We start from the raw sequence: 20015 nt of genomic DNA, 5'->3' as shown, positions 1-20015 counted from the left end.
AACACCCCAAAACGGCGACCCCTGCGACGGGCGTGAAACCGCCCACTTAACTGCGGGGGTGCGAGGGTGTGTATAGCGAGTGCGGAAGAGGGGAGGTGTATGTGTGTGTATGTGTGTGCCTGTGCGTGGGAGGGGAGGTGCGGCCTCAGCTGCCGAACCCCTTCCTCACACACACACACACAGACTCACACACACAAGTGGGTCGGCTGCCCATCGGCAGCAGCAAGGAGCCCCTCATACGCACTGTATAAACATACAACTCAAAAGGCAGAGATCTGCAGAAGCGACGAGTTTGTGTTTGTCCACTTGAACACATCCCAACTTGTCAAGATTTTGAGCGAATCAGCCCGCTACCAGCTTTATGCGCGCCTGTCTTGATGTCTGAAATCCTGAACACTGTAGCTCCTTTTCTTTTTCATCGAAAATTTCACCAATATTACAGTTTAGACAGACAGCTGGCACCTTTCTTTTAAATATTCCCATAACACATATAAAACAAAAGAGACATTTAATTATAGATTCCATAGTATCACCATATATCTTATCGATCGCCAAACTTAAAAAAAAACACTTTTTTAAAAAGAAAAGCGTGTCACATATTCTCAGAGGAAGTAGTGTCGTTCAAAACTAGAAGAAAAGATCCTATAATTGTACCTCAGCAAACACCTGTTGAGATATAGGCTGTTTTACTTGTGACCATCATTTAGGAGCAATCACAGGAGATGGCATAGTAAATTTACCACGATATTCACGTGTGTGCAGATGCAAAACCTCGACAAAACATGTCGGTGAGGCATCGGCATCGGCATCGCTTCAGTATCATTGTGTGAGTTGGAGTTGTGACAGACTCTTGGTGCTATACATTTTACCGGTCACATTTACAGGTGCTGTGTAATGAATATTCAGCGCTATGGCAGAACGCTGCCCATGCAGAAAAACAAGGAGTGCGGTTTTTACGCGACGGGGTCCCACCCTCCATGGGTCGTGCAGATTTAGCTCACCGCAACGTTTCATGGAGAATGGCTTGGTCGAGGAGGTACGGTAGCATTACTTCCACAATGACAGAATTTGAATCCGTTAAGTTTATGGCTAGGGGGCATAAAGGCTTAGCGAAAAGATATTTCTGCATTTGGGTGTATATAAAATGTTTTCTCACTCTCTAGATTTCTATCTCAGGCTATTTGGTGTGTTACAAAGTCGAAAAATCATCTGACTTCAGTGAAACGCAAGTCATCGTAGTAAAATACGGTGTATGTCCAACACATTGACAATGAGCAGGCGTTACAGGAGCAGGTCACTGACGCATGTGACGCAATCCGTGTAGAGCCAAGTGTACTTGAAGGAGTGAGTGTGATTCACTGCGAAGGACGGCTGAATGGTACGTCAGGATCGAGTGACATCCACATACAGCGCTGCCTATAGTGTTCACTCGTACATAACAGACCGGTGGGAATTAATGGACAGTATGGACCACATCACAACAGGAGCTGGATTCCGATCATTATCGGAACTTTTGTCCTACCTGTGGCCTGTACTACCTACTGTGATAATGCTGTACTCGAATGTCATACTTTCTTACAGCACCCAGTCTAGCGAATACTACCTACTGTGATAATGCTGTACTCGAATGTCATACTTTTTTACAGCACCCAGTCTGTTTAACTACTGTTACCGGTAAAGTTTGTCACATTAAGACTGGAATGTGTGTGGCACCACGTATACACACCCTCTCTCTGTTTTCCAAAACTCTTTCTTCTTTCTTTTTCTTTCTTTCGCAGTACCGTTGATCCGCGCCGCTGCGGCAACCAACTCCTTGTGTCCGACTAGGCGTGTGCTGAACGTTGCACACGCACTGGCAGCAACGGGGGTGGGCGGAGGTTTCGTAAAACCAACAGAGCGCGAGCAAACAGTTTTCCCGGCCGAGGGGGCGCGTTTTCGAGGGGGTGGTGGCGGAGAGCGGGCGGCGGGGGTGTGGTGGAAGAAACCCTCTTAAGTGACCCGGCGAAACTTTGTGCCGCTATGCCGGGGGTTGGTCAAGACGCCACCCGCGCTAGCGCCGTGTTAAAAGGCCGCCGGGGGTGGACAACCCGGCGGGTAGGGGGATGCGGGGGTGGCGGAGCGGGACGGAGGAAGGAAGGAAGCTGCTTTTAAAGCGTGACGTCAGAACTTTGAGGTCATCTTACTGCGGGCAGATCTGACAAGGGCCTGTTTGCAGGGAGACCCTTTTGTGTCGCCAACTTCTTCCCCCTTTCTTTCTTACTTACCCCCTCCCACATCATCCCCCGGGTTGTCTCCATTTTCCGTGCCTCACTTTCCTTCCAGCTGTTCTCTCGGTCTGCTCTTTTGCAGTTCTCAAGTTCTGCCGCAGAGGTTCCTTTGTCTACAAAAGATACGCCGCACATTTCGATACGTTTCCCTCCAGTAGCAATTCGCAATCCGCCTGCCCGTAGGATGGGAATATCTTTACTCTCTGGCCGCAAACTTCGCCGGCGGCAACGTCTTCCTCTCCAGAAATCTCGGGCTCTTACCAGAGTCGGTGGTCATCTGACTGATTTCGGAGCTGGGTGAAGACTTCCTGGCTTCTGTTGGTTGTGTTGCACAAGCCATCGTAAAGATGTGTGGTAGAGGGTACTTAACACATCGGTACGTTCCCTCCCCTGACTCGTGAATGATACGAGGGAAGAGAGGTAGTCGGTGCACTCCTGTCGCGGTCAATACGCGAACGTACAGCCACAGATTGTTTGTTTGTTTTATTTGGTCTACACCGCTCATCAGACCAAGCTTTCTCATGTCTGTCGAAATCATAGTTCGTAACAACAGCTAAAACTCGCTTTCCTACAAGGGCAACATGTTGGCGGTTTCAAGCACGACTCGGTACCATCGTCAGCAGAAAGTGGTGGATTTGGAGCTCTTTGTAATTAATTTTTTTGACAACAGTGCATAGGGCGACGGCGCGTTACATCAATGGACTACTCTTTCTGGGGCTCGTGAAGGACCTAGTTTATACGACTCTGCTCGATTCTCGTACAGACCTGGTCGCTAGGATTATTACACCCACGGAAGTGTACGACAAACTCCTGGAATTCTTGGGCATGTAGACAGTCAATGCTTCGCTGTACACTGTCGTGATCATGATAGTATCTAATATGGACAGTACCTGCATTTTTGACGTGCTGCTCTATACACTGACAGAACAGACTGAAGACACTGTTACGAAAGTGTACGTGTTTCGCTGGGTATTGTTTTGTTGTGAGTTGATGTTTTGGCTATCAGATACTATAGTCTTATTCACTGATGTGAAGGTACTTTCACAGAGACAAGGGTGACAGCGGTAACAAACCGAAAAAATCACAATTACGTTATTACTCTGTAACGCGCCCACGCTGACCACAGGTCCCTTGTAACAAAATACTTAGAGTCATGAATTATACAACACACACACACACACACACACACACACACACACACACACACACACACACACAGCCGGAGAAACTTTTGGAGCGTGCTCAAGCACGCGTTCCGAGGATGTAGGTATAAGGGACCTATAGTCTCAGGCATTGGGAGTTTGTAAATAATTTTGTAATACCTTATTCCGAAATTAGTTTATCAAACAATCTCGCACTGTAGTCGTTTATTGATTTTAAGTGACTGAAATGGACTGTAGATGCCTATTTGGCAACTTTCGTAACAAGGTATGAGGATTCGTCAGTCGAAACAAGTAAACTGTAAACTCCACGAAAGAAGATCGTGACTGTTGTGATCTTTATGGTCTTTTATTCCCATCTCGTTAAGATAGGCGGGCTGTTTTAGGACTTTGTCATTTTTAGGCCAATATCCCAACAGGATCGGTATGCAGCAAGAAGGGATCCGAATCGGTAATCCTTGGGACGGAATTTCCAGTTCCGACATTCACCTGATGAGGAAGGAGAACCCATAACTTAGTCGGAACTGTGATCTTGGAACTATTTCATTTTATTTCTGGGAAAAAGTTGTCAGTTCTGTTAAATCTTCTCGGTGTCCAGACCGTGACGTTTCGGAGGGGAAAGGGGGCATACTGCCGCGCACGCCATTTCCTGCCTTTACGTACGCGAATGCCACCCTCCAGATAACATGACTGCCAGTAGAAGCTGGAAGTAGAAGCTGCGTCCCTCTAAGTTCCGACAGAGTGTCGTATCCTGGCGAAGAAGACGATGTTAATCTTCGAAAACTAGAGTCTAACTCTGTATGACTGACGAAGAAGACGGCGCTCATCTTTGAAAGCTCGACTTTCAACCCCGATATGATGATCTTACACAAGGACACCGCCGTGGAAGTTATCGACGTTTCAGGAATATCAATTGTCCCACCGTAAGTTACATTTAGGTGCGCGAATTTCTTCAGCGTTATAACCCAACCAAATAGTACACTTCGTTGCGTGTACCCACGTGTGAACAATCTACAAACCACGCACTCCACAAATCGAAAGCGAGAGGAATTACGACTGCAAGATGGACAAAGGCACAGCCAACAACCCTGGAAACGGTAGAGGGTGAGTGCGCATGCGCGCCGCCCTGGACCCACCCCCGCCGCCTCGGCCAGTGGTCAGCACCCGGCCACCTGTTGATGGGGGTGGCCACCCCCGCAGTCCGCGCGTGTCCATGTGTGAGGCAATTGGGGGAGGGCCTGTGTCCGCCTGTGCACACTGGCCAGTGGTCACTCTCCACCTGCCGCCTCTAGCTCGCTATTGGTCGAATAAGCTGTCGCGCGGGAGGGGGACGGTTTTAGAGCTTTCCGGGAAACGGCGGCTCTGTTCCCCACGGGATTACCGTGCGACGCGTTTGCAGCATACTAGTACAGGCTGCGAACAGTGCCTTCTGGCAAGGAGAGTTGAAACTGTACTCTACTTACTAAACACGCAACACGAACAGCGTGTACTGGAGACCGTGTCGTGCTGTTTAAGGGTTTCTAAAGGTTAGCTCCAGAATGTTTTCTCGTGGTAGCCTCAAACGCATGGTGAGTTCCTATCTATTTTGACACCACTTTTTCGTTTTTAACGTATTATGCAATTTAGTTTCGTATTTATTACTTTATAGCGTAATATGAATGTCTACTGGTATTGAGTTTCTTTTAAATTACAAAACATCATTATCACCTTTGTCAGTTAAAATTGCTTATAAAGACAAGTATTAGAATTTCATATGTCAGTAATTCTGAAGTGGAATTCAGCGAAAATTTCGTGCTTCACCTTCTTGTTTTTCCTGGCCATATCCGAAATCTTCACGGCGTCAGCAAGTTATTGCGGATTTGCCAGTGGTAGTGGCAAAGGGTGATCCGATGCCGTTCCTTGTTGAAATAAGGAATACCCGGAGCCCTACTTTTCATAAAATGTATTAATTATGCTACCAGTTTCGACACTACGTTAGTGTAATCTTTAGGCCCGTAATGTAGTGTCGAAACTGGTCGGGTGAATAATACATCTTATAAAAAAAGACGGCTGTTGATATTCCTTATTTATATAAGCTAATGGCCAGCCGTAGTCCTACATCCACTTCAGTGATGGATCATCTAAGATTTAGGATGCCCTCCCTTCTGTTCAAAAAATGTTCAAATGTGTGTGAAATCTTATGGGACTTAACTACTAAGGTCATCAGTCCCTAAGCTTACACACTACTTAACCTAAATTATCCTAAGGACAAACACACACACCCATGCCTGCCTTCTGTCCCCAACCCTTACGCCTCTGGGGCAGAATTCGTGTACCTCAATATGTTCGTGTCTAGCGTTATCCATGTGAAAGTGTGAGATCGTTTCCGAAATGTTTGCGAATTGTGTAACTGAGGCGGGACGTGGATACCAGCACGGTGTTCACCAAGTCGGATGAGGAAAACCGCCTAAAAACACATTCAGGCTTGCCAGCACACCGGCGCTCCTCGGTAACCCTCCAGGCGAATACGATACGGGGCCGTCGCGCACGGCTGTCCCTTGAGGGTAATTTCGTGATTCAGCATATTTTTAAGGTTTCGACAAGTGCTGAAATACTTTTCGCTGCATTTCAGTCTAAAAAGGATGTTGTTGTTGTGGTGCAGCCATCTATGTTGTTCTATCTTGTACAATCCTCCACCTCTCCGAATAACTGTCCTTTAGAGCCTGTTTACTGTATTTCGTTGTTGCTCTCCCTCTACAATTTTTACCAGCCCTCTCCCTCCCTCCCCCCCCCCCCCCCCAAACAGCCCACAATACGCTAATGTCTCAGAATACGAATAGACGTCCTCTTCTGACACTAATTTTTTTCCTCCCCACTTCTCTTGATTGTTTCCTCGTTAGTTCCATGATGTACTTTCTGATCTTCAGCATTCTTCTCTAACACCACGTTTCAAAAGCTTCTATTCTGTTCTTGTCTGAAATGTTTATTGTCCACAATTCGCTTCCATCCACGTTTCACTTCCATACTTGGCTACCTCCAAAGAAAGACTTTCAGAGAAGACTTCCTAAGACTTAAATCTATACTCGATGTTAACAAATTACTCTTCTTCAGAAACGCTTACCTTATCATTGTTGTTCTGCATTTTAGAACCTTTCTTCTTCGGCCATCGTCAGTTATTCTGTTGCCCAAATAGCAAACCTCATCCATTGCTTTTGGTGTCTCGTTTCCTGATGCTAATTACCTCCTTTGTTTCGCTTTTGTTGATGTTCATCGTAGCCTCCTTTCAAGACACTGTCCATTCTATTCAACTACTCTTTCTTTTTTTAAGGTGTGGCTTAAAGTCACTTAGGATTCCGGAACGCTTCATGCATTCTTTGTTGTCAGTGCACTTATTCTTCACCTGAAGCGTGACTTTTTGTGCGACCCAGCTTAACTACGGAGCTACAAGCATATATTCTGAAAGATTTTATTTCTTTTCCCAGGGCGTAACCCTTCACCAAATTTTTCTTTGGCTTCCTTCACTGCTTGCTGAGTATATAGAGTGAATAACATCAGAAACGCTGTCTCACTCCCTTCTCAAACACTGCTTCTCTCTCATCCCTCTCAACTACCGTCAGTTTCCAGTACGCGTTGTAGACAGATTCTTGCTCCCTGTATTTTACCTCTGCTACCTTCAGAATTTTGAAGAGTGCATTTTCGTAAAAATTGTCAAAAGCTTTCTGTAAGAAACTGGATAAACAATGAGACCGTAGCAGTCTGTAGTACAAATAAGCCAGCTGGTGTGGACGAGCGGTTCTAGGCGCTTCAGTCTGGAACCGCGCGACCGCTACGGTCGCAGGTTCGAATCCTGCCTCGGACATGGATGTGTGTGATGTCCTTGGGTCAGTTAGGTTTAAGTATTTCTAAGTTCTAGGGGACTGATGGCCTCCGATATTAAGTCCCATAGTGCTTAGAGCCATTTCTGAATATAAATAAATAATTTTGCAAAGGAAGCCAGGCCAGAAAGCTTGACAACAAAATTAATTTTTTTCTATGACTGTCACTCTCAAATGGTCTAGCCATTAGCGATTTTACTGTCGTAATGCTGCGCCACCTGGCTCCCGGCACGGACTGCCCCTATTCAGACGGCGCTTCCGCTGTTTCTCCCGTACAGCAGACGCCGAGTCGCCGCCCGGACAGGACACGCTGACATGCGGCGGCTGCGCCAAGGCGTTCGCGCTCGCCGACATCGTGCGCTTCATCCAGCACAAGGTGCTCTCCTGCACCGCCGCCCCCGCCGCCTCCGCCGCCTCCACCACCGCCCCCGGCACGCCCTGCAACAACAACAACAACAACAGCGGCGCCGCCGCCAAGGACGACTACGACAGCGACGGCGGTAGCACCGGTGAGTGTCGCTTAGCACCTGTAACTGTGTCTAAAGCACCCTCCGCCAATCACCAACAGGCCTAGTTAAGGGTCTACACCTACGCAGTGCGAGCCCTCATACAATGGCTGGGTGGGAGGTTTTGCGTCTGGAGGCCAAAGACTGTGTGCTCTTTTTCCACACACAATCCCATTGCAGAATATGCTTAAAACGTAGTTTCCATTTCAAATAAAAGGACGTACCAGACTTAGTCCTTTTCAAAACGGTGTGCTTCTTTATAGACATACTATCCTCCAAATCACACAAATATTCAAAGTACGTATTTTTCCGATGTAATCTTCTTCCAGTTCAAGGCTCCTATTTGCACTTATTTGAAGACAGAGCGCCTGTTTAATAATGTATTACGACACGATTGCACAAATACATAAACAAAGTATTCACTTTATCGGTCTCTGAAAGCATCTGAGTAATCCACCAGAAACCCTCGTAAAATGTATAACAAATACAGGTGCGCACCTGGAACTTTGTAATGACCTAAAATATTTCAATATACATCGTATTGTCACATGCTAAAAGAGGACTAAATTTAAAATATCATCCTTTGCTGTTGTATTGTGGTTAGGCGTGAGAAGGCTATGGAAAAAAGGGGGAATGGAGCGGGAGAGGTGACGAGGGAGAGGCCAAAGTGAAAGGATTCATCCTCTCTGTATCTACTAACGTTTGCCGTAAAAAAATCATTTAAAATTGAAACTTGAAAAGCGGAGCCAAGATTGCAAATAATTAATCTTACAAAAAATTTTAGAAGTTTAAAATAATTTCTCTTAAATATTTGAAGAAGTACTTCAAAAAATTAAAATTTATGCACATCAGCGAGTGCCATACACTATGATTATGAAAATGTGTGTACATATTTTATGCAGAATCTAACATTTATACAAAAACTATGGAAAAATTATGCACTAAAATATAAGTGCTTATAGTAAACATTGTTTTTCGTTTATTGTTATTTCATCCCCCCTAGAACCATTTGGGCCGTCTATTCAATTACCTCTTCAGCCAGTCGACAGTACGACTAACTGAAATGACAAATCAATAACGTAATGGTGAGATATTTCTTCGTGTTACTATAAAAAAGACGAAACAATTTTATTAAAACGTCTAAACCACGATATAAATAGTCACTAATCCTCAAAATAGGCATTTCACCAGACTAAAATTGCAAGGACGTGCGCTGAGATAGGTAGTCTGTTGCTGAAGGTCAAAGGTTGCCCACTGAGGGGGGTTGGAAGGTGGCAGTGTTAAGGACGGAGGACTGGTGAATGGTATCGATTCGATAGAAGCGGCTCTTGGGAGACAAGAAGCTAGAAGTAGGTGGTGTTATAATTTGAAGCGGAAAAGGAGGTAAGAAATGAAGGGTGTCAGTGGAAGGGGAAAAGAGGTAGGGAAATATGGGAAGGAAAGGGTTCATGTTAGAGCCTTATATGTGAATGAATAATTCATTAACGGAACCATAATCAAGCACATGTTAGAAAAAAATATGAGTTATTAGTGAAAAATTGCAGCAAGAGGAAGTCATCACTTAAAACCGTATGTAAAAGTTACTTAAATGATAAAAATATAGCAATTTGTTATTAAAACTGTGTGCATGAAGTTATGATAAAACACATTTACATTAGGACAGCATTGTCCTCTACTGGGCTTTGTCACCATCACCTGTTACCAGAACTACACGGAACATGACGGATGCAGTACAGGCCAAAACTACAAACCGAGGGATGTGTACCTACAGTGGTACTGCAACGCAGTGTTGAAACTTCCTGGCAGACTGAACTGTGTGTCAGACTGTAACTCGAACCTGGGACCTTTATCTTTCGCGGGCAAGAGCTCTACCAACTGAGCTAACCAAGAACTACTCACATCCCGTCACAAAGCCTCACTTCGACCGGTACCCCGTCTCGCACCATCGAAATTTCACAAAGACCTTACTGGACTATCCTGGAAATTATCCTCTGGATTGTGACTAAGACATTCCTCCACAGTATCTTTACTTCCAGGAGTGCTAGTCCCGCAAGATATAAAGGAGAATGCCTGTGATGTTTCGTAGGCAGGAGAACTGGCGAAAGATAAGCTGTGAAGACGGTTTGTGTGTCGTGCTCCGGCTGCTCAGTCGGTGGAGCAGTTTCAAGATACAGGTCCCAAGTTCGAGTCTCAATCCGACAAATTTAGTCTGTCACCGAGATTCAAATCGGCGCACACATAGATGCATGGTGAGAAATCATCCTGGAAAGACAGTACTGGGTCGAGTCGCTTAGCGCACCTCACCCGGTCGTGGCGTGTGGCACGTGGTAGAGAAGACGCCCCGGTTTCTGCAGGTGGGGTGGTGAGCTCTCGCCGGCCCAGCATTTCGGCGCCCATCACGACGCGGAAGGCGCGCCCCCCGCCCGCCGCCTCCCCGTCCGCCCCCGGGGGCGGCGAGGCGTCGCCGCTGCCGCTGCTGCCGATGCTGTCGCCGCCGCCACCCAGCTCGACGCCCAAGCGTCGCGGCGCCGACAGCGACGACGAGGAATCGCTGGCCGACGCGAAGCCGCCGCGCGGGCTCGTCAAGCTCGAGGACGCCGCCTCCTCTCCCGAGGACGCTGCCTCCGGCGTCAAGCGCTGCAAGACCGACGTCGCCGACGCCGAGTCCAACACCACCAACTCAGGTAGGTACCTGTTCCAGGCTGTCTCTTTCACGACCTACTGTGCTGAATCTGAGGGAGTGTCGCAGTATACACTGTGCCGAAGCTCAGGGAAGGTCCCAGTATATACTGTCCAACCTACTACGTCTCTTTCACGACCTGCTGCGCTGAACCTGAGGGAGTGTCGCAGTATACACTGTGCCGAAGCTCAGGAAAGGTCCCAGTATATACCGTGTCCAACCTACTACTGTCTCTTTCACGACCTACTGTGCTGAACCTCAGGGAGTGTCAAACTATACACTGTGTCGAAGCTAAGGGAAGGTCCAGTATATACTGTGTCAAACCTACTACTGTCTCTTTCACGACCTACTGTGCTGAACCTGAGGGAGTCTCACAGTATATACAGTGCCGAAGCTCAGGGAAGGTCCCAGTATATACTGTGCCAAACCAACTACTGTCTCTTTCACGACCTACTGTGCTGAACCTGAGGGAGTGTCACAGTATATACAGTGCCGAAGCTCAGGGAAGGTCCCAGTATATACTGTGCCAAACCTACTACTGTCTCTTTCACGACCTACTGTGCTGAACCTGAGGGAGTGTCACAGTATATACAGTGCCGAAGCTCAGGGAAGGTCCCAGTATATACTGTGTCAAACCTACCACTGTACATAACATACAAGGTCCCATTATCTGCTGTGCAACACATATGGGAAGGTTCCAGCACCTGGAGAGAAGGTCCCAGTATCCATGGGCAGAGACGTAACTCTCTGTCCGAATAGGGTTCAGAAGATCCAACAGGACCGACCGCCGTGTCATCCTCAAGCGAGGCGTCACAAGATGGGTATATGGAGGGGCACGTGGTCAGCACACCGCTCTCACGGTCGTTGCCAGTATTCGTGACCAGAGCCGATACTTCTCAGTCAAGTAGTTCGTCAATTAGCCTCACAAGGGCTGAGTGCACCCCGCTTACCAACAGCGCTCGGTTGCCCGGCAATCACCCATCCAAGTGCCAGCCAAGCCCGAAAGCGCGTATTTTCGGTGATATGACGGGAACAGGTGTTACCACTGCGGACAGTCCGTTGGCCGTGATGAGAGACGGAAGGGAATGTAAAATCTTTTTCACTCCAGTTGCTGGCAAGTACAACAACCAAGACTTTTTGAAAGAACTAAGCGGTTTGTTCTTGAAAGAAGAGGAAGTGTCTTACATGTTACCAAAGATCAAAGAAGAATATGGGCAATGAGCCGTGGAAATTAACTTTACAAAGACTCAGTACTTGGTTGTCGGAGGTATAGGAAGGGGTCTTGTTATGAATGATGGATATGTAATAAATATATAGGGACGGTCATTTAACATACGGTAGAAGCAACGAGGAAATAAAGCACAGAACAGGTGAGGTAAATTATGCAGTTACACTCCAATATTTGCGATAAAAGTACGATGAAAAAATTGAAAAGGAGGAAATACGAAACTATAGTTGAGAACAATGCTCAGTATGGGGCTGAACTATGGGAAGTCTCTAGTGTCAATGAGAAGAAATAAAAGTCTTTGAAATGGAGTTTTGGAGACGAAGCTGTAAAGTAACAAGAAAAGGCAAAATAAGAAATGAAGCATTACGCGTATAGATGGGACATGCAAAGAATATCGAATTCTTAGAAGAACGTCAGAGGAAAGATGGTCTTCTAAAATATGGTACCGGAGGCCTCCACGAACGGAAAAGAGGAAGACCCCGGTTTAAAAAAATACTAAGAACAACACGCACAACCATGCCCGAGGGAGGACTCGAAACTCTGGCGGGAGGAGCCATGCAGTCCGTGACATGACGCCTCAAACCGCGCGGTCACTCCGGGCGGCATCCCGGTTACACTGGCGTGCACTGTAGGACATAGTCATGCAAGAAGCGGACTGGAAGGACAGAGGAAGATGGAAACTTGGAGGGGAGAGACGCCGCATGCTGTCGAAAACTTGTAGAAAGAAGAAGAAGAAGAAGAAGAAGAAGAGGAACTAGGGGAATGCCCCAATACGTACAGTACGGGACCTAAGGGAATCTCACAGTACCTGCCGTGTGTAACCCAAGGAAAGGCCACAGAGACTGTGTGATTTCTATCTTGTGCATCACTAGTAGAGATCTTCCGACTGACAATGTCAGCTTTCGAAATCGGAACCAGTTGCTGCATTTTCTTCAAATAGCATGAGTGTTCTTGCGAGGCTGAAAGCACCACGTTCCATTGCTCCCTCTAAACAAAAACTTTTCTCGCAGAACCAGGAAACGAGCATGGTTTCTCTATTGTACAGCAGCCCTATATGTGGCCCACTAATCGGTTACTCTAAGGGTCTGCTGGCCATCGCCACAGCACTTGCATTAGCTCGACACTCCATCATCTTCTACGACGTCAGCTATTACACTCTTTCCAGCTAATTCTCCTCGTGAAATTTATCCTCGGCTATACTATATAATCGTGTCCAAAAGAAAAACCATTTTGAGCAAATGAACACTTACCTCGAATCCTGTTCATTCGTATAAAAAATAAAATTGCAGTTCATGCTTTCCACAAGTAAAATTAGTAAGATGAGTAATGAAGTAAAGCGATGCTAATTCCTCCTTCCTGATGAAACGGCTACAAGATTCGCCGCGACTCCAGTAATCAAAACTTTCGTTAGCACGGTCGGATTGAGCCAGACTGTGACACTTCTTCTGAGGTATGAAATAAATCTTTGTTCGTGGAATGTTACGTGAAATTCAGTTTTGAAGGGTAACAATGACAGAGGTTGTTGAATTTCCGCAGTTCGTCTTTGTGCTACAGCGGAATTATAGAATTATAAAAAATGTTAGTGACACAGAAAGTTCTGGTTATCCTCAAACAGAATCACACGTGTAAAGCAGACACGCACGCACACGCACGCACTTACCCAGATGCCGGACCGCATTTCTGCCTTTCGCATTTCTTAAGTAACAGTCTGGGACACTCGCCGGGCTTAATTGCTGGGACAGCAGTTCTCATTTCGCTGCCTCGCGTGTGTGTGCTTTTTTTTTAATTTTTTCTACGCCGTGTGTTTCGCTGCTCCTGCTACGCATTAAGTGGTCAAGAAATGAGCTGACCTTTGGGCTGCTATTCCAGCGCTTTCGGTTGCACACGTCCCTTCACTTTGGAAATTCCCAGAATCTACCTCTGGGCAGCAATGGCGCCCATCGCCCTACTCGGGAAGGAGAACACCGGTAACTCACACCGGAAGTGTTCCGGCTGTGGAAATCCGTGAGGTGCGGCATGGGAGGACAGTGGTACATGCAGGTCAAAGAATTCCTCGCCGATGACAGTAGCTGCAGCTGATTCAACAGTGTTAGTGACATGTCGGATTAGAAACTTCCTGGCAGACCAGCGCTCTCTGCCGTATCAGGACTCGAACCTGGAATCTTTATCATCCGGGTGTCAGTCTCTACCTATCAAAGCACGGCTCACTACCCGTCACCACAGCTTTATTTCCTCCAGAACCTTTTCCTTCCTGGGAGAAAGGGTTTTGCGGGAGAAACGGCTTAGCCACAGCCTACGTGATTATTTCCAGAACTAATTTTCACTCACCAGTGGAGCGTGCGTTGTTTTGAAACTTTCTGGCTGATCCAGAAGAGCTGTGTGACTGCTTCTAGGATAACTCAGTCGGTAGAGCACTTTGCCGCAATGGCGAAAGGTCTCAGGTTCGAGACCCGATCCGGCAAGAAGTTTCATATCAGTGCAAACTGCGCTGCAGATGAAAATTCGTTCTGTAAATAGGTTGGATTTACTAAGTCATAATGTCATGCACGAAAGCAACCAACAAAATTCGTCGTTCTGCAACACTGTCAAGTCACATTAACGACCCCGCCCGGCTAGCCGCGCGGTCTAACGCGCTGCTTCCCGAGAGGGAAGGCGTGCCGGTCCCCGGCACGAATCCGCCTGGCGGATTAGTGTCGAGGTCCGGTGTGCCGGCCAGTCTGTGGACGGTTTTTAAGGCAGTTTTCTATCCATCTCAGCGAATGCGGGCTGGTTCCCCTTATTCTGCCTCAATTACACTACGTCGGCGACTGGTGCACAAGCTCTGTCTCCACTTACGTTTGCACCATAATTACTCTACCACGAAAACATTTGGGTTGGGGTTACACTCGTCTGGAATGAGATGTTCCCGGAGGGGCACTGGAGGCAGAACAGCATAATAACCCTGGGTTCGGTGTGGGGCGGCTGTGGAGTGGGTGGACTGCTGTGGCCTGTAGTGGCACTGCGAATCACAGAGGACTACGGCCCAGACGAAGCCTCTCCGTCTTTTCTAGGTCCCCAGTTTAAATACACACATTAACATGACCAGCACCATGTTCGCCGTCAACGTGCAATAGCCACTCACAGACGGCAGTTGGCACCACTAATAGCGGAAGGTAAATAAAGCGTATTGGGTGGATGCGGACAACAGTGCATTGTTGTAGTGATCTGGAAACGGAGCGATTTATCTGCTGTCATGGTCATTGGCCTTCGGGTGAAGGGTGGAAGCGTTTCCGAAACGGGTGAGCTTGTAAACTGATCGCGTGCTGCCGCGGTTGAAGTGTACCGAGCATGGCAAAATGGCGCTATCGAAAACGGCGCCGAGACACAACGGGCCATAGATTAAGGGGTGAACGGCGGCTGCACAGACGTCTGTGGGTGAGTAGACGTGCAACTGACTGCCCAGATGAACCAAGGGACTGCCAACAGCGTCTCCTGGACGACTGTTCGGCGAACATTGCCGCATGTGCCCTCCCCCCCTCCACCCCTTGTCAGGCGCATGATTATTGTACCGACGCCAGTCGCTATTCATGCTCAACGAAGGCTGTTGTTTGTATACCAGAACTGGACGTCCACTGGGCGCCGGCAGTTGGCCTTTACAGGTGAATCACTTTTGTGGACCCTAGAACAATCGTCGAAAGCGTCCATGCCGGAGGAGGGAGTGTTATGACGGAGAATGTTTTCGTGGTATTTCTTGGTGATCTCGTCTTTCTGGAAGGCAAAATATCCATCTCTACAATGGTATGTCCCAGCAGGACATTGCAACGCTCGTAGTGTACATGTGTGGTTCGAAGAGGACCAGGATGAGTCTACCGTACACACCTGCCCACCAGGCTCCTCGGATTTAAATCCAATCGAGAACCTGTGGGACCAACCTCTATCGGGCTGCTCGCGCCACGGTTCCACAAAGGGGAAACCTGTCACAATCGGCCTCGGCACTGGAGCCAGCACGGATCCACATCTTCCAGAACCTCATTCATCCTCTTCCTGTACGCCACGCAGCGGTCAGCCATGCATAAAGTGGCTATCCAGACTTCTGCCAGGTGGTCAAATTAATGTGACTAGACAGTGTAGAAGCTGAAACAAACCATCCTGTAATTCTGTTTCTGTTCCAATCCAGCAGTGGTAACACCGGTTAAGCGCTGTCGAGCTGGGCTAGCGCTTGGATGGGTGACCATCCGGTCTGCCGAGTGCTGTTGGCAAGCGAAGTGGACTGACCCTTTGTGAGGCAAACTGAGGAGCTACTTGATCGAGAAGTAGCGGCTCCTATCTCGTAAACTGACATACGGCTGGGAGAGCGGTGCTGACCACATGCCCCGCGCCCCCCAGTATCTGCATCCAGTGACCGCCTGTGGGCTGAGGATGACATGGCGGCCGGTCGGTACCGTTGGGGCTCCCTAGGCCTGTTCAGACGGAGGAGTTTATATTCAAACACATTCTCGAAAATTTCAATTTAGGAACCACTATAACTCCCAAGGAAATGCTTTTATACTGTGTTAAATCGCAATGAAAATTGTTCTGTAGCTTCCAAAGCTCTGGTGAAGAATTGCTGACCCCTATCTGTACACCGATTTAATGAAACCGTTGAGACGGAGTTTATTGTCCATTTTTTCTATTACTTCGTTACGTAGCAGATATGAAGCTATAACTGCGGGTTGACCGAAGCGTCCGATCCCACCCGTCGGCTTTGACCCGTGACGTAAGGCTGTTGTGGTGTGTGACGTCACGACTGCGCGGAATTTAGTTTGTGAGAGTGGCGTGTTTGTAGGTGTCGTTTTGATGCGATCGGTGGTGCTCTCTGGTGGTGTCTTAGGTGATGTTTTTGGTTTAGTTTGCAAGTGTGGGGTCGTGTGTGTATTTTGGTAAATTGCTTTTTTTATGTCTTTTGTAGGTACGGATATGACTGACAGCGTCAACAGTTTTCGGTTGTCGGCTATGATGGGGGACAGTGCGTTGTCTCTAATACAATTTCTTCAACTATTCGGATTTTTGGATGAAGTCGTGAAGTGTTCAGTATGTCGTGGAGAAATGAGGCTTACCTAAAGTTCCGGCGTCTCAGACCAGGGACGGCTGTATGTGGAGATATCGTAAGGATAACAGGTCAAGGGAAGTGTTCCATCCCAATTTATGGGATCGGGAGCTGCTGTTAAGCAGGTCAAGGGAAGTGTCCGATTCCAGATGATATTGTGTTTAGTGGTAATTGGGGAGTTTTGTGAAGTCGGTTTTTTTCGTCGTTTTGCGTGGTTTTGTATGGGGGTGGGTATCTAAATTTGTTTATATTTAGTTTATCCTCACCCAAAAAAACCCTGTCTCCCACGCTTGTCCCGTTACTGTCATTAGGCTTGTTGTGGAACGTGTGTGTGCGTGTTTGTTTTTCGATGTATTTTCGTCCTCATAATGTGTACGTAACGACTTTATATGCGCCATATTGGAATCGTGGTTTATGGTCGTTTCCGCCATATTTGTGACGTCACGGGTCAGAGCAGACGGGCGGGATAGGACGCTTCCGTATTTCCTAAACTGCTATAATGCGCGTTGAGAACATAGTAATCCGAGGCTGATGACGTCTACAAATCACTGCACATCGAAATCTCGAACTGCATTTGTCACCGAGAGGGCCGGGAGTTCATCTCCCTGCGCGACCACTCGTGAGAATCGGCTCTCTTCGCGCTGAACCAGATTGGCAGAGGCGGTGAGTCACGAATTAGCTGGCCATTACCGATTCTAATCGCGTCGCCGGCTCTTAAGGGCACTCGCCCTGACATCCACTGTGCGTCCTCGTCCAGCTGCCCGTCTGCCTCACTGACCCAATTTGCATGCGGCTCTCTCCTCCCCCAACCCCCGTGTCCCCTGCTTGACCAGACGGACAGCTCCGGGATTTAATCTGAGAAGATGGGGTTGCGTGACGGGGACCCCGCCCCTGCCCTGCGCTCGGATAACCGCGAGGGGAGCCCGGACCGTCTGGCAGCGCTCGCTTCCCCACGGCTCAGTTTCGGGACCTCTGCTGTGTCCGGTGTGGACACTGCACGATCAGTGAGAACTTCGCCCTGGCCGCGTCTCCTAACTATGTATATTGTTGTGGTCAGTCCTTGTTAGTGTACCCTGTCGCCGGCCGCTGTGGCCGAGCGGTTTTAGGCGCTTCAGTCCGGAACCGCGCTACGGTCGCAGATTCGAATCCTGCCTCGGGCACGGATGTGTGTGATGTCGTTAGGTTAATTCGGTTTAAGTAGTTCGAAGTCTAGGGGGCTGATGACCTCAGATGTTAAGTCCCATGGTGCTTAGAGCTATTTTCTACCCTGTCTAATTACTTAAATGATATCAGTTTCTTGCGCTGTTACTGTTGAGATTAAATAATCCTTTTATTTCATATTGTTGACTGCTACGTAGATTCCGCTGTGGAGCCGTTCTCAATTGTCTGCAATATATATCAGATACAATTAGAGTACAAACCATAAAGCAACCATTGATTATATAGTCAAGAATTTAGGTAGTACAACCCGTAAAATGTACATACTTGGATTTTGGTCTGCCTATTTGTCTACGCAACATAATCTTAGAATCAGAGCGTGGTCGGTCTGGTATACAATTTAAAAAAAAAAAGTCATACGTATACAGAGGATACAATAAATGAAATATATAGCATAACTACTACTGGGCCGCCCCAGCTTTCCAAGGGTAATAATAAATAACCACCGCCTGACGATTTATCTCGAGAAGCCTCGTCGATAAATTATGTACACGGACTTTCCTCGCAAATCAGTCCAGTAACTGCGAACAGTATCAAAATCCCTTCAGATTACATCGAACATACACGCAGGAATTAATCTACTGGCCTTTAGAATTATAGGCATAACACCAGATGAAACTTCGTGGCAAAGTAAAACTGTGTGCCGAACCGAGACTCGAAATCGGGACATTTGCCTTTCGCTGGCAAGTGTTCTACCGACTGAGCTACCCAAGCACGACTCACGATCCGTCCTCACAGCTTCAATTCTGCCACTACCTCGTCTCCTACGCTCTCCTGCGAAACTTGCAGAACTAGCACTCCAGGAAGAAAGGATATTGCGGAGACATGGCAAACTTAGCAGAAGAGCTTCTGTGAAGTTTGGAAGGTAGGAGACGAGGTACTGGCAAACTTGAAGCTGTGAGGACAGGTCGTGAGTCGTGTTTGGATATCTCAGATGGCAGAGCACTTGCCAGCGCAAGTCAAAGATCCCGATTTCGAGTCTCGGTCCGGCACACAGTTTTAATCTGCCAGGAAGTTTCGAATCAGCGCACTCTCCACTGCAGAGTGAAATTTTCATTCTGTAGAACACCAGGTGCTACAAAAAAAAATGGCTCTGAGCACTATGGGACTCAACTGCTGTGGTCATAAGTCCCCTAGAACTTAGAACTAATTAAACCTAACTAACCTAAGGACATCACACACATCCATGCCCGAGGCAGGATTCGAACCTGCGACCGTAGCGGTCGTGCGGTTCCAGACTGTAGCGCCTTTAACCGCTCGGCCACTCCGGCCGGCACCAGGTGCTACAAAAACCATCACTGCATAGCACTGTCGCAAATGAAACGGAGTACTCAACAGCGATGTCCTGTGGCTTATTACTCAGAGGGAAGGATATGCTCTGCGTATAACCTTTGTTAACCATACAGCTGACATCTGAGTGGCAGGAAAGGATAGAAAGAATACTGTTTCTTTGTAATGTGTGCAAGGTACCCTCCTTTATGTACACTTACGTTACGAAGTATATGAGACAAACAAAATGATGGTGAAAGTGATGATTAGAAGAAAAATGGAGTAACGAGTTGTTATAATAAAAACTGGAGAAGGCGTGGTTGTGGGGAAAGTAAAAGAATCGGCAATTTCTCGCGAGCTGTGTTAATATAAAGTTCGAGTTTCCGGCCGACTTTTCGTCGCGAAAGGGGCACATTTTGATGAGATTCACTGTTTAGCCTTTATTGTAGCCGAACTCAGATTTTCGTAAAAACAGCAAGATAACATTTTTGTCTGGATGATCATCTTCTTCAATAGCTGTCATCAGTCAAGTCTTATTTGGTTCTCATTTTCCTAACTAAAGCGTACTACATCAATACTAAATTCGTTTCGTTTCTATTGACAAAGCGTCATACTGCTGGCTACTGTTTATTCCTCCACTTTACATCTTCGAATCGGCCGCCTTTACCCTCGTTGGTACTAGAGAGTGTAGTCGGAAAAGCTTCACCCTTGGTGTTTCTTTCTTCCGCTTTTATGAACTCGGTTTTTATTCTTCTGGATTAGCGTTCT

The 20015-nt window shown here is 47.4% G+C and overlaps 1 protein-coding gene across 1 annotated transcript in view; it reads left to right on the top strand.

The window, feature by feature from the left end:
• The first annotated feature begins 4541 nt into the window (after nucleotides 1–4541).
• Nucleotides 4542–20015, top strand: part of LOC126106206 (B-cell lymphoma/leukemia 11B-like) — a 118969-nt gene continuing 103495 nt past the window's right edge. The window contains exons 1-3 of the mRNA XM_049912438.1: nucleotides 4542–4644; nucleotides 7560–7790; nucleotides 10142–10471. Coding sequence (XP_049768395.1) covers nucleotides 4542–4644; nucleotides 7560–7790; nucleotides 10142–10471 — 664 coding nt within the window. The remainder of the gene's footprint in view (nucleotides 4645–7559; nucleotides 7791–10141; nucleotides 10472–20015) is intronic.

This window comes from Schistocerca cancellata, chromosome 10 (assembly GCF_023864275.1).
Source record: "Schistocerca cancellata isolate TAMUIC-IGC-003103 chromosome 10, iqSchCanc2.1, whole genome shotgun sequence".
NCBI classification, from domain to species: Eukaryota; Metazoa; Arthropoda; class Insecta; order Orthoptera; family Acrididae; genus Schistocerca; species Schistocerca cancellata.
This window is presented reverse-complemented; position numbering and strand designations above follow the sequence as displayed.